This window comes from Gracilinanus agilis, chromosome 2 (assembly GCF_016433145.1).
Source record: "Gracilinanus agilis isolate LMUSP501 chromosome 2, AgileGrace, whole genome shotgun sequence".
Classification (NCBI taxonomy): domain Eukaryota; kingdom Metazoa; phylum Chordata; class Mammalia; order Didelphimorphia; family Didelphidae; genus Gracilinanus; species Gracilinanus agilis.
In genome coordinates this window covers 233,194,635-233,215,585 of record NC_058131.1, presented here as the reverse complement: position 1 = coordinate 233,215,585, position 20,951 = coordinate 233,194,635, and the positions used below count along the sequence as shown (strand labels likewise).

Here is a 20,951-nt window from a genome sequence, read left to right as displayed (position 1 = left end):
GAGGGATACAGGGTGAGAGGGACAGAGAGAGACACACACAGACAGAGAGAGGGAGGGAGGAGGAGAGAGAGAGAGAGACAGAGAGACAGAGAGAGAGGAGAAGGAGGAGGGGGGAGGAAGGTGGAGAGAGGGAGAGGGAGAGGGAGGAAGGGAAAGAAAGGGAGGACAGAGACAGACAGGGACAGAAACAGAGACAGTCAGAGAGAGGGAGGGAGAAAGGGAGAGTTAGAGATAAAGATAGAAGGGAGGAAGGGGGAGGGAAAGAGAGAAAGAGAAGGAGAGGGATATAGGGAGAGAGAAACAGAACACACACAGAAACACACAGAGACAGAGAGAGGAAGGGAGGGAGAGAGAAAAGAGATGGAGGAAGGGAGGAAGGGAGGGAGACAGAGAGGGAAGGAGACAGAGAGAGCCTGTGTGGGCTGGAGGGGAGGGGGACATATGGAGGAGAGCATGGAAGCTGGAGAGGAAGGGGAGGGTTGAGGCTGGGAATGGTCCCTAGATGTGGGAGTTCCTAAGTCATGCCACAGAGAAGGAGGAAAGCCTCTGTTAGTTGTGGATGGAAGTGAGTGCTGCACAGAGGATGAGCAGGCGAGCTGCCAGCAGCGGGGAAAATCGGCCCCACAGGGGAGCACGACCTCATCAGAGACTCTTTTAATCAACCCAACATTAACTACTGCTTCTCCCTTGGCCCTGCTGGGCTGGAGCACCGCCTTTCCTCTCCTTCTCTGCCAGCAGAAACGAGGTGGAGGAGGGGAGAATGGCAGTGATGTAGAGAGCAGCTAACTCTGGGTGGGCTAGAGATCCAGAGAGCTCTCTGGCCCTGGCCAGGATGCAGCAGTTGGAGGGTTTTTCACTGTCATATTAGACAAGAAAGTGGACTCAGATTCTTTGGAGCCCAAATAGATTAATATTGACATTACCCTGACATTTCTGTGACCCAGAATGTTTTCATGTGTCTACTATTTCAAAGATTTGTTGTTTAGCCAAATCTGATTCATCATGACTCTATTTGGAGTTTTCTTGGTAAAGATGCTGGAGTGATTTGCCAGTTCCTTCTCCAGCTTATTTTACAGATGCAGAAACTAAGGCAAATAGGGTTAAGTGACTTGCCCAGAGTCACAGAGCTAATAAGTGTCTAAAGTGAGATTCGAACTCAGAAAGATGAGTATTCCTGATTCCAGGCCTGGCACTATATCAACTACAACACTTAGCTGCCCCCATTTCAAACATGCTGGACCTGAAAAGATTTGACTAGACTTTTGGAGGATCATAGGACCATTCATTTAGAGCTTTAAGGGGCCTTACAGGCCCTCAGTTCCTCATCTTACAGCAGAGAAAACCAAGGCCCAGAGAAGCAGTGACTTGCACACAGACATACAGATAGTACATGTCAGAGAAAGGATTCAAACCCAAACCATCTGGCTACAAATCTAGCACCCTTTCACTGTACTTCACTGCCCCTCCTAGATAACTGCCTAGGACTTTTATAAGTGAGGACCAGCTAAGTTCAGAGAGGCTAAAGACCAGAAGTTTGGATACAGAACAGTGAATCCCTCAGCCTCAGTAACTCAATGAAGACTGATAATCTCTTGAAACATAGAGGGGGTGCAGTTTGTATTGGTGGAAGGATTACTGACCAGAGAAAATGCTGATCCTTAAAGGATTGAAGAAAATAAATGGCTAAGGAAACAGACTCAGAGAGGGATGAGTTTGGATGGAGATAAAATGGAAGGAAGGAAGGAAGGAAGGAAGGAAGGAAGGAAGGAAGGAAGGAAGGAAGGAAGGAAGGAAACAAGTTTTTGTTAAGTGTCTATTATGTGTCAAACATTGTGCTAAGTACTTTTCAAATATTATTTCATTTGATCCTCACAATAGCCCTAGGACATAGGTGCTATTATCATCTACATTTTATAGTTGAGGAAACTGAGGCAGGCAGATGTCAAGGTGACTTACCCAGAGTCATTTAGCTAATAAGTGCATGAGGCCAATTTGAACTCATCTTACTGACTCTAAGCCCAGTGCCCTAACCACTGTGTAATCTAGCTGCCTGTGAAGGATTGGTGAAGGTTCTTGATTCCATGATTTATAATGATCAGTTGAAGGAGCTTGTGAAAGATGACCCAAAAACTATCTTCCAGTTTTTACGTATTGGGGCATAGTTTGAAACTCCAAAAGTCAGGAACAGAGCCAAGAGGAAAATGTAAAATGGGAATAATAAAATTATGAACCCCACAGCACTGAGGTGAGGCTCAAATGAAAATGCTTTGCAAACTTTAAAGTATTATATAAATGTTAGTTACTATTATCACTGTCTCACTGGATTGTTAAGGAGCTCAAGGGAAATAATACATATAAAGATTTTATGAAACAATATATATATATATACACTCTGTACAACACACACATACATATATACACATATAGATATAGATATATAGAGAGAATGTTAAGTGGTACAGTAGATATAAACTGTCTCAGTTACTGTATGCGTGACGCTGGGCAAGTCACTTAACCTTTGTTAGCCTCAGTTTCCTCATCCATAAAAATGGGGATAATACTTGACTTTCCTGCCAGGTTTGTTTGATAGATCAAGGACATATCAAGAATAGATTGAGATAATAGTTGTAAAGCATTTGCAAACCTCAAAGCAATCTATAATGCTAGCCATCATTATGATTAAAGTGTTTTGCAAACCTTGAAGTGTCATATAAATGTTAGTTTTGTTATCCGTATGACTATTAATAGAAGTAAAACACTTTCCAAGGAAGTCTCTTGACACCAGTGAAATCACAGGGCTGACCAGAAACAAACTGAGTGGGACTAGATGTCTCTTTCAGTGCTCATACTCTTTGATGCTGTGATTTTGAGAGGTTAAGCAACTTGGTCATGGCCACAAATTATCAGAGGCAGACTTCAAACTTAGGGTTCTCTTGACTCCAAGGGGAGAATTCTTTGACCTAGAAGGTCCATTCCAGCTCTAAATTTGATGCTGTGATCCACCCTAAGGCACTTAATGTGTCCAAGCCACAGTGCCCTCATTCCTAAGATTAGGTCTCTCCCAGGGCAAACAATCTGTTTCTAATACCTGGGGAGGCTCTTAGCACTGCAGGTACTCTTGATATTCTGAATCTCCATGGAGAAGCTCTTAACAAATGGTGAAATTGAGGTTTAGAACCTATGATGGAATTTCCCCACAGCCATACAGCTAGGAGGTGTTGGAACTGGACTCCAAAGGGCATTGAGTCCAACTCTCTGCATTTCAGGAATCCTGTCATCTGGTTCAGGCCATCTCTTCCCCATGTTCTAGTGTAGCTCTCTCTAGTGCTATCTCAGGGTGATGGGCTAGCAAGAGCACTTGGGTTTAAAAAGTCAACTGTACAAGTAGAGGACTCAAATGATGAGAGTCAGTTTAGATGAAAAAGTTATTGGACATACTGGCTGACTGGCCAGTACAGTGGAGCGACCCTCAAATCTCAAGCTACAGTAACCGATATAAAGTCTTGATAGCAAGGGAGGTCATAGAATCATAGACTAAAGAGTTGGAAGGGACCTCAAGGGCCATCTTGCCCAACCAATATTCTCTTTCTTCTTAAATATTCAACTTAATTAAACATTATGGAACCATCCAATGTAGGGGGCAGCTGGATGGCTCAGTGGATTGAGAACCATCCAATGTAATGGACTTTACTATTAGTAGCAATACCATAATTCAGGATGTTCCCGAGGGACTTATGAGAAAGAATGCTATCCACATTGAGAGAAAGAACTATGGGAGTAGAAACACAAAAGAAAAACTTACCACTTATCACTTGTTTATATGGATATATGATTTGGGGTTTCAGTTCTATGGTAAAAATGAATAATATGGAAATAGGTATCATGTGATAACATTTGTACAGCCCAGTGGAATCCCATGTTGGCTTTGGGGGTGGAGGGAAGAGGGGAGGGAAAGAAAATGAGTCATGTAAACATGGGAAAATATTTTTAAAATAAAATTTAAATTAAAAAATATTCCACTTTACCTATTTTAGCCACAGTTTCTTCATCTTTAAAATAGAAATAATAATTCCCTTACCTTGCATCTTCCTCCCAGGGGTATTGTAAAGATCAAGTGAGTTGGCAAGTATAAGGTGCTTTGCAAGCTTTACAGCACCAAAAATGCTAGCTATTACCATCATTAGAAGAGGATTAGTAATAATGCATTTTGAATTGTACTGAATTATTCCAACTTATATCCAGAGGTTTTATTATGCCATGATTTAACCTCAGAGCAGTGTAACAGAATGGAGAGGGGGCTGAAAGCTGAATCCGGAACACTTGGCTTTGAATCTTGCTACTGATAATTGGATCATAGGTTTAAAGCTAGGAGGGGGATTGCAGAGGTCATTATAATTAACCACTTCATTTTACGGGTAGACAACTAGGTGGTGCAGTCAATAGAGTACTGGGATTGGAGTCAGGAAGACTCATATTCCTAAGTTCAGATATGGCCTCAGATATGTATTGTGTGACCCTGGGCAAGTCACTTAACCCTGTTTGCCTCAGTTTCCTCATCTATAAAATGAGCTGGAGAAGGAAATGATAAACCACTCTAGTATCTTTGCCAAGAAAACTCCAAATAGGATCACGAAGAGTCAGATATGACTAAAATAATCAAACAACAACAACAATAACATTTTATAGTTGAGAAAACTGAGTCCCAGACAGGTTGACTGTCTTGCCCAGGGTCACAGAGCTAGTGGCTATCTGAATTTGAACCCAGCTCTTCCTGACTCTGAGTCCAGTGCTCTCTCCACATAGGCAAGTCCCTTGATCTCTCTGAAGTCCTTCCTTTCCTCATCTATAAAATAGAAATTAACCTACTTATCTACCTAACCAGATTATATAGTAAGGCTAAAATGACATAATGTATGTAATATTCTTTGCACATTTTAAGTCAACATGTAAATTATCCTTTGGTATTGTCATTAATATCATTTTAATTTCCCAAAGCCCAGCTGCCTTAAGCATATAAGGCCCCCACCTCTTTTTTCTTCCTCTTACTCCACAGGGCTAGAATGGAAAAGTGAAGTGGAGAGGGAAATCTTAGCTTCAGACATTTGAACATTTTTTCCCTAAACTGCAAAAGTACTTTGAGTCTGATGCTGGAGACAACTGAAGAAGTCAAAAGGGGTCAAAAATCTTAATGGGTATTGAGAAAGATAGAGGCAAGAGACACAGGGCTACTGGGGCTTTGGCCTAGAGAACTAACATCCAGGGGAAGCATGTTCCTTCCTGAAGAGGCAGCAGTCATCCCTGCATCTTGATTCACCTCACATTCTTTTCCAGGTAACTATCCCTTTTCCTTCCAACTATTTTTCCTCCAGGGGGGAATAAAATGATAACTCTGGCTGTTTATATACTGTTATATATAGTTATAACTGGCTAGTGGGCTAGGGAAGAACAAGCCAGAGCAAAAGGCAGAGTTGGGGTGAAGTCTGAACATGGGGCATTGGCCACCTAGGGGACTATGGGAAGGAAGATAATATATAAGCTGAGCTGGTGTCTTCACTATAGTTCTGTCTCTATCATGCTGTTTGGGCAGTAGGGAAAGAGGGAGCAGGGAGGGAGAGTCTGTATCACTGGATAGAGTGCTAATTAATACCAATGAGATCAGAGATCCATCCAAATATCTAAGTAGGCTTATCTATTTGACTTATGACAATGACTTCTGATCTGTCTTAGTATAATTTCCTAAAATTTGTGGTGTGGCATAGTGGAATTGTTCTTGGTCTTGGCGTTTAGAGTCACAGGTTGAAGTTGAGGCTCTGCCACTTACTAGCTGTGTAATATTGGACAAATTCATTATGACCTCTATAAGCCTCAACTTGTTAGCCATTAGCCCTAAAAACTCTAGGTAAGTCAGGATAAAATAGAAGCTATTCTATTTGACTTTTAAATCTCTTCACAACTTACTCCCAGCTTATATTTCCAACCTTACTATACAGAACTCTTCTTCCTTCACCCTACTGCCCAGACAACTGGTCTTCTCCCTGTTCTTCACACATGGTGCTTGATATTTCTTCTCCATGCATGCCTTTGCATTGGCCATTCCTCATGCCTAGAATACGCTCCCTCCTCAACTTTGCCTCATAAAATCCTTCACTTCAAGATGCACCACTTTCTATATAAAGTCATCAGTGATTTCCTCAACTCTAGTATCCTCCTTCCCTCCTTAGTTTGTATTTAACTTTTATTGTTGTTCAGTTGTTTCAGTCACGTCCAATTCTTCATGACCCAATTTAGAGTTTTCTTGGCAAAGATACTAGAGTGGTTTGCCATTTCTTTTTCCATATCATTTTGCAGATGAGAAAACTGAGACAGAGTGAAGTGACTTTCCCAGGGTTACACAGTCAGTACATGTCTGAGGATACATTTGAACTCAGATCATCCTGACTTCAGGTCTAGTGCCCCATCCACTGTATCATCTACCTGCCTTTGGATTTAACTACCTTGTGTTTATTTTGTATTTACTCTGTACCATTGTGTATCCAGAGAGACAATATATAGTGTGCTAGCGAGCCAACCTTGAAGCCAGGAAGACCTGGTTTCAAGTCCCACACCTGACATATACAGAGTATATAACCTTGGGAAAGTCACTCAACCTCTCATTGGCCTAGGTTCCTCTCTAAAATTCTCAGTTGCTAATGGGAATATAAGGCTATATTTTCTGCCTTCCTTGACTGTTCCCTGCAACAGTGGAACCATAGTTCCATTCCCTGGGTCTATACTTCTATATACACATGGTAGGTAACCTCCTCGAGGGCAGGAACTGTTTCATTTTTGTTTCAGTATCTTACTTAGTCCAATAACTGGTGCATAGTAGGTTAGTGCTTCTTTTTTGAATGATCGTTCTGTCAAGCGGGTATAATGTTATTTGTATTCCTTCTCTACCCACAGGGTTGTTTGTGAGGAGCCTAGTCTTATCAAACTCATTCAATAACCAATACATTCATTGCCTACCCTGAATCCAGTATCTGTTACATATAGGAGAAGACACAAGTTTAGACAAGACATAGGTCTTGCCCTTGTGAACCTTAAAATCCAATATGGGGATGAGATACAACATAGATACCTGTAATAAACAGCAGTGCTTTGCAATCAATCAATCAATCAATATTTATTAAACATCTAGGTGCCAGCCACTGTGCTATGTCTTGGGATACAATACGAAGAATGAAATAATCATACACCATGAACACTTCAATTAATTTAATTCACTCATTACAGAGTTGCATACAAAATATTATGGTATGTCTGAGGTGGGGGAATATGATTATTGAAACAGGGAGTGGTAAAGGAAGTCATCCAGAAGGAAGTAGCAATTTGACTTACACTTTAGAGGATGGGTAGGAATTCAACTAGATGGTGCATTGGATAGAGCGCTATGCTTGGAGTCAGGAAGATTGATCTTCCTGAGTTCAAATCTGGGCTCAGACACTTACTAGTTATGGGACCCTGGACAAGTCACTTAACCTCTGCCTTCCTCAGTTTCCTCATCTGTAAAATGAGTTGGAGAAGGAAATGGTAAACCAGTCCAGGATTTTTGCCAAGAAAACCCCAAATGGGTTCACAGAGAGTCAGAACTGAAATGACTAAGCAACAACGAATAATAGTCCCTAACTCCCAGGGTGGCTGTGAGAATAAAGTGGCACAAATCCTTCACAAATCTCAAAATGTTGCATAAATGTAGGCTGTTATTGTTCTTATTGTTGTTATTATTAGCTTGCTCAGCAACCAGCTTTAGCTGTCTCCCCCATTCTCTCTTGGAGAGTTTAGGGTCCCAGCTTGAGGAAGAAACATCAGGAAGATGGGTATGGGGGAGGAGCTTAGACCCATGTGGAAGGAAAATAGCAAGAGATGGCAAAGAGGGGAGTGGGTTAAATAATTAGACCTCATTTTTCTTTCTTTATCAGTTCAATTCAATGAACTTTTATTAAGCAATTTTTTTAGGCACTGTCCTGGGCCTGGGATACAACCACAAAAAGCAGTCTTTGCTCTTAAGGGGTTTACTTTCTTTTTATTCTCTTTCATGACTCCAGGGGCAACTCAAATAGTTCTTTTCTCATTTTGCCTTAAATTATTTGCCCACAAAATGGAATTGATTTAGGTAGTCTCAGGGACACTATCTTTGTGCAAACCCCAAATTAAAGGCCGTGAGGCATAGTGGAATTTTACAATCAGGAGAAATCTGTTTGAATCCTGACTTTAACAACAGGAGTTATATGACTCTGGGTAAGTTGAATACACCAGTGGAGTCAAATTTAAAAAGAAATGGAGCTACTAAATTGTACACAAAGGATTCCTGAGCGTCACAGAATTGACTAAGAAAATCATATATTAATGCTATCTTTGTTTTATCATATTTTTATTTTGTTATTTATTTTCTAATTACATTCTTAAAGAAACCCTTATCTTCCATCTTGGAATCAATACTCTGTGTTGGTTCTAAGGCCAAAGGTAAGGGCTAGGCAATGGGGGTTAAGTGACTTGCCCAGGGTCACACAGCTAGGAAGTGTCAGGCCAAATTTGAACCTAGGACCTCCCGTCTCTGCTCTTGGCTTTCAATCCACTAAGCCACTCAGCTGCCCCTTCTAACTGCATTTTTAATGTGGTAACAGGCCTTACTCAAGAATGTTGTGGACTGCATGATGCTAGCAGGCTATGTGTTTTATACCTCTAACATACTACACTGCCCTTCACCCTCAGTTTCTTCATCTGTAAAATGGGAGTAAAATACTTGCTGCATCATCATCTTTTTAGGGTTGTTTTGAATAAAGTTTAAAAAAAACTTTATATCTGAAATGTAAGAAGAAATGTGAATTATTATTTGAGTTAATTATTATTTAAGCTAAGAGTAATCCAGCATCTGAACACTGTGTTCTCTGTTAATACAAAAATTCAGTTTGATAAAGATGAAAGAAATATGGATATTTTTTGTCAATTTCTACAAGCACCATGCAGAGAATGCTGCAGGGGAAAAGTACACCTTGGAAGACGCTAAGAAAGATAGCAGTATACCCAGTCATTGTCTCTTATCCTATCCATCCTGACTGCCCCCCTTGCTAATTGCTCATGATTCAGCTGCTGTTCAGAGACATACCTAGGAATCCTAGTGCCTGGGGCAGGTGTGGGAAAGGATTAGGGGAGACAATATCATGGGGAAGACAGAGAAGTTGTTCCTGGGGAGGCCACCAAGATATGGAACAGAGAGGGGCCAGGCTGTGAGCAAAGGACCTAGAAGGTTACCTCTAGCATTTGGCCTGACTTCATTTTCATGGTTCCATGGCTAATTTTAGTTTGAACCTCTGGGGGTGGAGGGGTCAGGTGCAATTGTATGAAGGAAGGGGAAGCCTGGCCTCTCCAGAGAGTGTGCTTGCTCCTTTGGTACAACCGATGACCCCTTTGTCTCCTAGCTCCTGGGAAGAAGTCAGAGAGGCAAGCTACAGGCGTTCAGGAACTAAAATAGGGGTAAAGCACAGCAGCAACCATCATCTCCCATCAAGCCAGAATGAAATGAGAACAATTTGCAGACCTGGTGGGCCAGAAGAATTCCAGACCTTTAGGAGTGCCATGAGAGGGAATATGTCTTCTAATATTTAGAAGCCTGAGGCAAAGCAGCTCTGTTGTAATCTCTCTCCCTACAAGTAGCTTATTCCCTTGGGGTTCCTGCCTCTCTGTTGTAAAAGAGGAGAAAGGAAACTCAGCTCCTCCCTCCTCAGCATTTGCTCTTCTTTGATACAGGACAGGTAAAGAAAGCAGGTTTTTGAAAGATTTTTGGATCACAAAATACTACTTCTGTCATATAGGATTCCTCTGCCTGGAAGATGAGTTGAGGATGTGCTTTTCCCCTACATTTCTCCCTTGCTCCAATCCTCACTTAGTGGAGGTGGATTCCCACCAACATGCTAATACTAATAATAAAAGCTGGTATTTATAAGGTTTTCAAAGCCTTTTACATATTTTATCTCATTTGATCCTAACAACCATCTTGTGAGCTAGGCACTATTTGCATACCCATTTTACAGATGAGAAAACAAAGATTAAATGGCTTGCCCAGTCACACAGCTAAGTAAGTATCTTAGACAGGATTTGAACCTAGAGCTTCCTCTCTCTCCAGTACACCCCCAAAATCACTGTCTGAAAAGTGAGATATGTCCTCTGGGCTTTGGACAAAGGGCACCATGGACAGGTCCTGAGGCAGAGGAATGGTCAAGAGACAAGAGAAGCTGAGATGAGGGAAAAGATAGTCATGGAACACATGGAGCACGTAGAAGAGAGGGTATCTTAAGAGTGAAGACAGCAGTGTCCCAAGGGGGATGTGGAGAGGGAGCAAGGGTGAGAATCATGAATAGGGCTCAAGGAAACACACAGGCTGATGCACAAACCTCACAGATCTGAAGCTGGTCAAGATGGTCTGTGTCTGCACTCTAAGCCTGGGCACAGGTTCACCCCAGCCTCCTTGAGCTTCTTCAGTCTGGGGTACAACTTGAACATCTGTGCCTATTTGGGATCAGATCCTCAACCCTGTGTGTGAGTGAAGATGGTGGGGGGAACCACAGAAATCTGGCCAGAACTAATCTCGATCTCAGGGTCTGCAATCTTACAAGGGCTGCTTCCTGTGGCCAATTCTCTTCAGTATTGGTCTACTGGGAGATTCTGCTAGCCTCTTCCCAACTGCCACCTTATTCAGAGATCAGAATCTTTTCTCATTCTTCTCCAAAGCCCCCTGCAACCAGATGAATTCTTACCCAACTCAAGAAGGAGCAATGAAGAATCACAAACGTAAAGAGAGATAGGAAAAAAGGGCAGAAAGATAAGGGGGGAAACAACACAGACAAAGAGATATAGAAACAGGGAGAACCCTCATTGCTCAAGAAATCCAAAGAACCAGCCTAGCTAGAGGCAGGCGTTATTATACAATTCAAACCCCCATCTCCTAGGGTTCTGCAGAGAACTTTTCCTCTGCCCTCCACCCCAATCCTCCTCACCCTCCTGAGTCCTGCAGGTGCTATTCCAAGGGGCTCAGAATATTTCAAAGTGAGGGAGGGATCCCCTTAAAAACCCACATCTTGGAAAGCGAATAGGACTGGTCCATACCTCGGAAAGTGACTTTGGCGATGCGATCACCCTTGCCCTTCAGTTCTGTGATGGTCTTCAGATGAACTATGAGAGCCATGCTGGCCAGTGAGGGCCACCTCCAGAGTGGGTAGGCAATGGGCCAGTGCCACTGAGGGGCAGCTGATGTGATGCAGCCTGCAAGCCTCTCTCACTCTGCTTCTTCCCTCTGCCTCCTCCTCCTTCACCCTAGATGCTGCCCACAGAGACCCAAGAAACAGGAGCTGCTGTTCTTCACCGCCACTCATCAGCAGAGCAGCCTCCTCCCCCCTCTTTAGCTCAGAGTTGTCAATCCAGAGACACCGTTCCAAGAGTGGGCTCTGTGGATGAGCGTGTGACTGTGTGTGAGTGTGTGTGTATCTGAGCCAGTGTACATGTGTGCATGCATGCATGGGAGGACTACATAGCCAGCACAGAGTCTGGGAATGAATTTTTCACGAGCTGCCTTCTCCCAGATAAAGCCCTGCTCAGCTTCAGGTGTCTTCTCCCAGAATCTTATGGCTCCAGCAGCCCCTTCCACTGCTTCTGAGGAAGCCTTAGTCTTTGATTCTTTTTGTCTGTCAGGAGAGATGTCAGTCGGGAGCAAGGGGTAAAACTGTAACAGGGAGCGGGGGTGGGGTGGGGGGAAAGGGGGAGGCAACACAAATTATTTCTGTGCCCAAAGAGGAAGTTGCTAATACCTGTGAAGAGAACTGAGCTGAATCCAGTTCTCTTAATTGTGAAAAGCAGACATGTGGATGACAGCCGGTTTACATAGGATTTAGCTGTCAGAAGTATGCTTTCAGGGTAATCTCCTCCCAGCTGTGCTTGGTGATGCTCAGGACACATAATGGTGTCTCACACCCATCCTTGGTGCTAATTCGAGGCTCAATAGGCCTTAATAGACGTTACCGGAGTATGTCAGACTTTACTCAGGAAGATTCGTCACCTATTCTGTAACATATCCTTCCATACTGGGCAATGTGGAGATTTTATTCCAGGAGTCCCCAGCAAATAACTAAGGATCAAGAAGATGATCTCAAAGCCTTGCTTCTTACTCTTGGAGATTTGAGAGAAGAAATAGGTGGCACAGTAGATAGAGCACTGGGCACCCAGCTTCAGATACTAGCTGTATGACTCTGGGCAAGTCACTTAACCCTGTATTCCTGTTTTCTCATCTAGAGAAGGAAATAGCAAACCATTCCAGTATCTTTGCTAAGAATACTCCAAATGGGGTAGCAAAAAGTCAGACATAACTGAAACAGATGAACAACAAAAATGGATGCTCAGTGAACTTACTTAGATAACATTTATTGGTGTCTATTGATGTTTATTGATGTATATGTATGTAACACAGAATGTAAATTCCCCAAATGGAAGGGCTTTTTTTCTTTGTAGCTCCACTGTCTAGCATAGCACCTGACATATGAATGCTTGTGAAATCAAATTGAATCAGAGCCCACATATGATGAGGGTGTACATGCTTGAGGATGAAAAATGAAACCCAGAAAATGCTTGTTCAATAGTTTTTCACACGAAGTAGGTGATGAATAAAGATTTATTCCCCTATGGGGACCAGTTTGTCCTGATGTTGAGAATGTACTGTGACCCATGCCTAGCCAGGAACCAGGAGTTCTACTCTGCACTACGGACTGATTCAAGTGGCTTGTGGGTATAGGGACATACAGTCTGACCATGGGAGTAATCGTTCATTACTGTGGAGTAAACAGTCAATCCATATGTATTTAATCAACTTGTTTAACAGTAGCTGTGTAATGGGCTGTGTTGTTTGACTGCTCCTATTTGCTCTTCAATCTCTCTACTGCTGACACATTACCTAGATGAGTTTCCCAGTATAATGCTTCTCTTCTTTAGAAAGTTGTATTGAGCAATCTGTAATTCTAAATATTTCTATATATTTTTGATCTGAGCCCCCAGCCAGATAAAAATGCCGGTATTAGATCTCTTTCTCTCTCTCTTCTCTAGGGATTGATCTTCCTCAATCACCTCCTCCCAACTGCATTCCCAACAAATACCTTTTTCTCCCTCCCTCCCTTTCTTCCTCCCTCTGTTCCTTCCTTCCACCCTTCTTTCCTTCCTTCTTTCCTTCTTTCCTTCCTTCCTTCCCTTCCTTCTCCTTCCATCCCTTCCTTCCTTCCTCTCTCCCTCTCTTCCACATAGAATACATTATGCTAGATGTTGTGGGATAAGCCAATAAATTAATAATGTCTTGTCCTGCTCCCCCCAAAGGTTTATGGTCCAGTAGAAAGAATGGAGAAAAACAATAACAGAAGCACAAAGAATAGGAATGGAGAGGTGGGAGCTGAGGGAGCCTATGGAAGGCTTCATAGATGAGGCAGCATTTAAGATAAGCCTTGAAGAAGAATCTTGAATTTGACAGCTAGGAAAAAACAGCAGCAAGAGCCCAGGCATAGGGGTGGGAAAGGCTAAGCCATACTCAGAAAACAGGGAATAGTCCAGTTTGCCTGGAAGAAAGGTTCATTGAAAAGAAAGAAATAGGAAGAAGGTTGGCAAGATAGGTCAGGGTCAAAATGAGGAGGATCTTCCCACAGAGAAGTTGGGGGCGTTTTTCCTGTCCACTGTGAAGAACCCAAGCAAAAGATACACTATAATCAGGCAGTGATAACTGATAGAGTAAAATGATTGGGGCTTTGTCTCTGGGTGCCAAATTCAGAGGATGGTCCCCTTTCCTCTGACCCCCTACCCAGTACCTGTGATCTTTCTGCATATAGAAACAAAGAGCTAGGTAGCTAGTTAACCAGAGTAGTTAAAATAGAATCTTACTGGACCATGGACTGGGATGTTACCCCCCTCTCCAATCTGAATCTTTTTTTTTCTCTCACCCCCTCACCTTTATTCACTCTTAGGGAGGTGGTACGTCATTCCTTCATATTTACATGGTATATATTTTGTATTTACATATATTTATGTCCATGTTCCTTCTGATAGAATGTAAGCTCCTTAAAGAAGGGTTTTTTGGGGGGTGGGTTTGTCTTTGTATACCTAGCACAGACCTTGAAATGGACACTGGCATACAGTAGTTACTAAACAAATGCTTGCTAATTGTTTGACTTATGCCTGCTTGCCCTCCAAACCTCCTTTTTTGATCCTCCCTCCCTTCCCAGTGGACATGAACTATCTCCTTGGCCTTTCCTGAAGTGGTACACTCACTTACTTGTTCTCATTTTTACTGTAGTGATTTGTGTACTTGTCTTAGCCTGTCATCTCTTATCTTTGTATCTCCCTAAGAGACTGCTTTGTACATTAAAGATGCTTAATAACCATTTGCTGAATTGAATAGAATTGTTTCAGGGAAGTCTCTTGTGACTTCCACTAGCATCTTGCCTTTTATAGTCAAGTATGTAGGGGGAATAGTCATAGTAGCAATTTTCCTTTTGCCAATTTTTTTTCAGTCTAACAGGAAACACATCATTTGGTTCTATTAGAGACAAGATCCAGGTTTGAAGAGTTGTGGACTCTCTAACAGTCAAGTACCAACTTGGGCATGAAATCTTTACTGATCCCACCTCAACTGTTAGTGTCCTCACTTCCAAATTACCTTCATAAGAACAGTTAACATTTTGTATATATGTTATTTCAGTTGAACCTCACAACAACTTGTGGTGTGTGGGTACTATTTTACATATGAGTAAACTAAGACTGAGAAAGGGTAAGTGATATGCCTGAAATCATAGTGCTAGTAAGTGTCCTCTGCAGGATTTGAACTCAGGACTTACTGAAACCAAGTCTAGGGGTCTTATTCATTGAGTCACTTAGCTGCCCCTCCCTGACTTTGACTGTTATTGGTCAACAGAAATTTATTAAATGCCTACTATATGCCAAGCACTCACACACACAAGAGTACACAAGGTAGTCCCTGCCCTCAAGGAGTTTATAATCTATTGAGGGAAAGTAATGCAAAAGGAATTAACCATTCAAAAAAAAATAGATAAAGGATTCCTTCTAAATTCTTTTTATGCCACAAATATGGTTTTGATACCTAAGTCTGAGAGTTTAAAAACAGAAAGGAAATTATAGGTCAATTTATTTAATGAATATTAATGTAAAATTTTAAAATAAAACACTAATAAGGAGATTGCATCATTATATCACAAAGATCATACACTATAACTAGGTAGGATTTCTGCTAGGAATGCAGGACTGGTTCTGTATTAGGAAATACGTGAGTATAATTGACCATCTTAATAACAAAAACAACAAAAATCACATGATTATATTGATAGATGCAGAAAAAGATTTTGACTGTTATGATTAAAAATGATAAAGACTGATATAATAAGAGAAAGTAGTAGTTTAATTAAAGCCAAGGCCATGTTGGCAAAATATATGTGACCACGCCTGCCTAGCTTTTAGATTTACCTCCAGAGCCCATCCTCTCCGCGCATCAGTCAGCTCCTCAGGAAGACCAAGAGGCATTCTTTTGGCCCTCCTCTGATTTAAACTGCCCCCTGCGTGGGGACCTTTGATGTCCCCACGCCCTAAGACCCATTGGAATCATGGGTAACGTAGTCTCAAAGTCTCCCACATGTCCATAGGGAGTCTGCTAGACACTTCCCTGAATTTAAAACAAACAGACATAATATAACATCCATTCCTATTTAAAACACTAAAAAGCATGGGAATAAATGGAGCCTTTTAAAAACAAATAGAATCTATCTAAAAAACAGGGCAGCTAGGTGGCACAGTGAACAGAGTGCTGGCCCTAGAGTCAGGAGGACTTGAGTTCAAATCTGTCCTCAGATACTTTGCTATGTGTCCCTGGGCAAATCACTTAACTCTGTTTGATCTCAATTTCTTAATTGCTAAAATGATCTTGAGAAGAAAATAGCAAATCAGTCCAAATTGGAAACTGAAGAGTCAGATACTACTAATTAACTAAACAACAACATCTATCTAAAACCTAGAGTAATCATGATTTGTAACTGGATTAAACTTGAAGCCTTCCCAGTAAGATCAAGGGTAAAGCAAGGATGGACATTATTACTACTATTATTCATTATTGTATTAGATATGCTAGCTACAGCAATAAGAAAAAGAAATTGAAGGAACAAAAATAGGCAATAAGAAAATAAAGTTTTCTCTCTTTGCAGATGGTATAACAGTATACTTCGAGAACCCTAGGGAATCAACTAAGAAAAACTAACTGAAACAAATTAACAACTTCAGAAAAGTTGCAAAATATAGAATAAATTCACAGAAATCAGGAGCATTTCTGTATATTATGAACAATATCCAGCTGGAAGAGATAGAAAGAGAAATTCTATTTAAAATAACTGCTGACAATATGAAATAGTTGTAATTCCACCTACCAAGACAAACCAAAAAGTATATGAACACAATTACAAAACACTTTTCACACAAAGACAAATCTAAGCAATTAGAGGCATATTAATTGCTCATAGATATGGCTAGTCAATATAATAAAAATGACAATTCTACCTAATTAATTCAGTATCATGCCAATCAAACTATCTAAGAATTATAGAGCTAGGAAAAATAACAAAATTCACATAGAAGAACAAAAGGTCAAGAATAATCGAGAGAATCAATGAAGACAGAATGTAAAGAAAGGTGGCTTAACAGTACCAAATTTAAAACTATATTACAAAACAATAATCATCAAAACAATCTCTGGCTAGGAAGTAAGTTTGGTAGATCCAAAGATCCAAGCTTTCAAGGTTAAGAACTCACAATTTGACAAAAATTACTGGGAAATCTAGAAAGCAATTTGGAAGAATTTAGGCATAGACCAACCACTCATTTGATATACCAAGATAAGGTCAAAATGGATAAATGATTTAGACATAAAGGATGATAACATATGTAAATTAGGGGAGCTTGGGAAAATGTATCTGTCAGATCTTTGGATGAGGGAAGAATTTATGACCAAACAAGAGATAGAGAGGGTCACAGGAAGTAAAATGGGTAATTTTGATTGCATAAAACTTAAAAATTTTTGCACAAATAAAACTAATGCAGCCAAAATTAGAAGGAAATCAGGAAAATGAGGAAGAGAATTTATAGCAAGTTTCTGAGAAGAACTCATAGAGGCAAATTTATAAGAATACAAACACTTCTCCAACTGATAAATCAAAAGATATGAACAGGCAGTTTTCAGAAGATGAAAGTTATCAAGTCACATGAAAAAAATGTTCTAAATCACTATTGATTAGAGGAATACAAATTAAAATGACATGGAGATACCATCTCATACTTTTCAAATTGGCTGGTATGACAAAAAAGGAAAATGACAAATGCTGCAAGGGATCTGGAAAAATTGGAACACTGATGCACTGTTAGTGGAGTTGTGAATTAGTCCAACTATTGTGTAGCACAATTTAGAACTATGCGCAAAGGGCTAACAAACTGGGCATACCCTTTGACCTAGTAATATTGCTACTAGGTCTGCTTTCCAAAATTATCAAAGAAAAGAGAAAAGGACTTATTTGTTCAAAAATATTTATATCAGCTCTTTTTCTGGTGGCAGAGAATTAGAAATTGAGGGGATGCTACAGAATAGCTGAACCAGTTGTAGTGTATGATTATAATAGAACACTATTGTACTACAAGAAAAGATGAGCAGAATAATTTCAGAAAAACTTGGAAAGACATATGAACCGATGTAAAGTGAAGTGGGTAGAACCAGAACACTGTACATAGTAAGAACAATAGTGTAATGAAGTTCAACTGTGAAAGACTTACCTACTCTGATTAAGACAATGATTCAAAACAATTCCAAAGGATGCATGATGAAAAATGCTATCCACTTCCAGAGAGAGACCTGATGAACTCTGAGTGCAAATTAAAGCATACTTTAAAAAAACTTGTAAGTTTTTCTTGTTTTGTGTTTGTTTTCTTTTACAGCATGCCTAATGTGGAAATATATCTTATATGACTCCACATGTATAATTGATGTCATATTGCTTGTCTTCTCAGGGGTGGGGGAAGGGAGGAGGAAGAGAGAATTTGGAACTCAAAACTTTTAAAAATGAATGTTAAAATTTGTTTCACATGCAATTGGAAAACATTTAACAAAATAAATGAAAAATATTTTTTAAAAGATGATATAAAAGGACTTCCAGTTAAGATGGCAGTAGAGTAAGGAGCAGCTGCTCGATCTCTCCTAACCAAAGCATACAGGACTCCTCAAGGGGACATAAAAACATATCCAGACAAACGAAGGGACCCCACAACAGGGCGCAGCATTGAAGGTACACAGAATCGGGGCATTTCCACACTATAAAAGGGTGAAACAGCTCTCACTAAAACACGAGAGGAAGAAGCCCCTATCCCACCCCCCACACCATGCACAGCACCAAGACCAGCCCACGAGAATTAAAGCAAGCCAAAATCAAGAACTCCAGAAGAGAAAGATTATCAAGAAGAACTCTGTAACACTTGACAACTTTTACACAAAGAAAATCCAGACAACAGAGGAGAACAAACAAGAAATCATATCCAAACCTTCCCAAAATAATGAAAACTGGTCACAAGCTATTTAAGGGTTCAAATCTGAGATGATGAGAAAGATTGAAGAGATCTGGCAAGAAAATAACAGTTTAAAAGGCAGAATTTCACAATTGGAAAGTGAGGCTCAGAAATCAAATGAACTGATGAGCAAATTGAACACCAGAAATGACCAGATTGAAAAGGAAAACCAAAAGATTATAGCTGAAAACCAGTCCCTAAAGGCTAGAATTGAGCAATTAGAAGCCAATGATCTCTCAAGACAGCAAGAACAAATAAAACAAAGGCAAAAGACTGATAAAATAGAAGGAAACATGAAATATCTAAATGAGAAAGTGACAGACCAAGAAAACTGGTCTAGAACAGACAATTTGAGAATCATTGGTCTTCCAGAAAAAGCAGAAATTAATAGAAACTTGGACTCCATACTAAAAGAAATTATTCAGCAAAATTGCCCTGAAGTTCTACAACAAGAGGGCAATATAGACATTGAAAGGATCCATAGATCACCCTCTACAGTAGACCCTGAAAAGACAACCCACAGGAATATAATAGCCAAATTCAAGAGCTTCCAAGTAAAAGAAAAAATCTTACAAGAAGCCAGAAAGAGACAATTCAAATATCAAGGAGCAACAATCAATATCACACAGGATCTGGCAGCCTCCACGCTAAAAGACTGCAAGGCTTGGAATATGATATTCAGAAAGGCAAGAGAGCTGGGCCTTCAAACACGGATCAATTACCCATCAAAACTGACTATATACTTCCAGGGGAAAGTATGGGCATTCAACAAAATTGAAGATTTCCAAGTATTTGCACAGAAAAGACCAGGACTAAATGGAAAGTTTGATATCCAACCACAAAAATCAAGAGAAACATGAAAAGAAAAAAAGGGAAAAAAAGAAAACTCATAATTTTTTTAATTTGCCTCTTTAAGGACTTCAATAAGATCTAATTATCTGTATTCCTATGTGGAGAAATGCTATGTATAATTCTTTGTAGTGAACTCTATTCACTATTATAGTATTCACTATTATAGCAATCAGAAGAATAATTCATAGGGAGAGGGTGGAATACTAAATGGTCTAAGATGACAGGAGGGTGGGAAAGAGGGGGGTGAATAGTAGGGGACACCAAGAGAAACTTGAGTGAATAAAAAAAATAGGATATTCTATTACACACAAAGAGGGCATGGGAAGGGGAGGGGACAAACACTATTATAAGAAGGAGAGGAGGAGAGCATTAAGAGGTAATATTTAAACCTTACTCTCAGTGTAATCAACCTGGAGAGGGAAGAGTAGCTATATTATCCATTGGGATAAAAAACTCTATCTAACCCTACTGAGAAAGTCAGAAGGGATAAACCAAGGGGAGCAGGGGAGTGAGGAGGTCATAAAAGGGAGGGGAGAAGAAGGGGGAGGGAATTCATTAGGCCTTTAAAAATAAAAAGAGGGGAATAACAAGGGAGGAGGTAGAAAGAGAAGTTAATCAAAGGAAGGGATAAGGGATACCAGCTCAAAGCAAACCACTGGTTTAAAAGAAAATAGTGTAAGAAGAAGGGGTGGGACTAGGGGAGGATACAAAAATGTCAGTGAATGCACAACTGATAATTATAACTCTGAATGTTAATGGGATGAACTCGCTCATAAAACGGAAACAAATAGCAGAGTGGATTAGAAACCAAAATCCTACCATATGTTGTCTATAAGAAACACATATGAGGCGGGTAGACATACACAAGTTTAAGGTTAAGGGTTTGAGCAAAATCTTTTGGGCATCAAATGAGAAAAAGAAGGCAGGAGTGGCTATTATGATTTCTGACAAAGCCAAAGTAAAAATAGATATGATTAAAAAAAGATAGGGAAGGTCATTACATCCTGATTAAAGGCAGTATAAACAATGAGGAAGTAACACTGCTCAATATGTATGCACCAAGTGGTATAGCATCCAAATTCATAAAGGAGAAACTGGCAGAGCTCAAGAAGGAAATAGATAGTAAAACCATAATAATGGGAGATCTAAATACTCCTCTTTCAGATCTAGATAAATCAAACCAAAAAATAAAAAGAAAGAGGTAAGAGAGGTGAATGAAGTCCTAGAAAAATTAGATTTAATTGATATGTGGAGAAAAATAAATAGGGACAAAAAGGAATACACCTTCTTTTCAGCTGCACATGGTACATTCACAAAGACTGACCAAGTAATAGGGAATAGAAACATTGCAAACAAATGCAAAAGAGCAGATATAATAAATGTAACCTTCTCAGATCATAATACAATAAAAATAATAATTAGTAAGGGCA

The 20,951-nt window shown here is 40.3% G+C and overlaps 1 protein-coding gene and 1 pseudogene across 2 annotated transcripts in view; one reads left to right on the top strand and one right to left on the bottom strand.

Moving 5' to 3' along the window:
* The window catches only part of OTOF (otoferlin), a 179,830-nt gene extending 168,609 nt beyond the window's left edge, over positions 1 to 11,221 (bottom strand). For both annotated transcript variants that reach the window (XM_044661011.1, XM_044661012.1), the window contains exon 1: positions 11,143 to 11,221. In XM_044661011.1, coding sequence (XP_044516946.1) covers positions 11,143 to 11,221 — 79 coding nt within the window. The remainder of the gene's footprint in view (positions 1 to 11,142) is intronic.
* A 132-nt stretch (positions 11,222 to 11,353) lies between these two features.
* Positions 11,354 to 20,951, top strand: part of LOC123233521 — an 18,677-nt pseudogene continuing 9,079 nt past the window's right edge.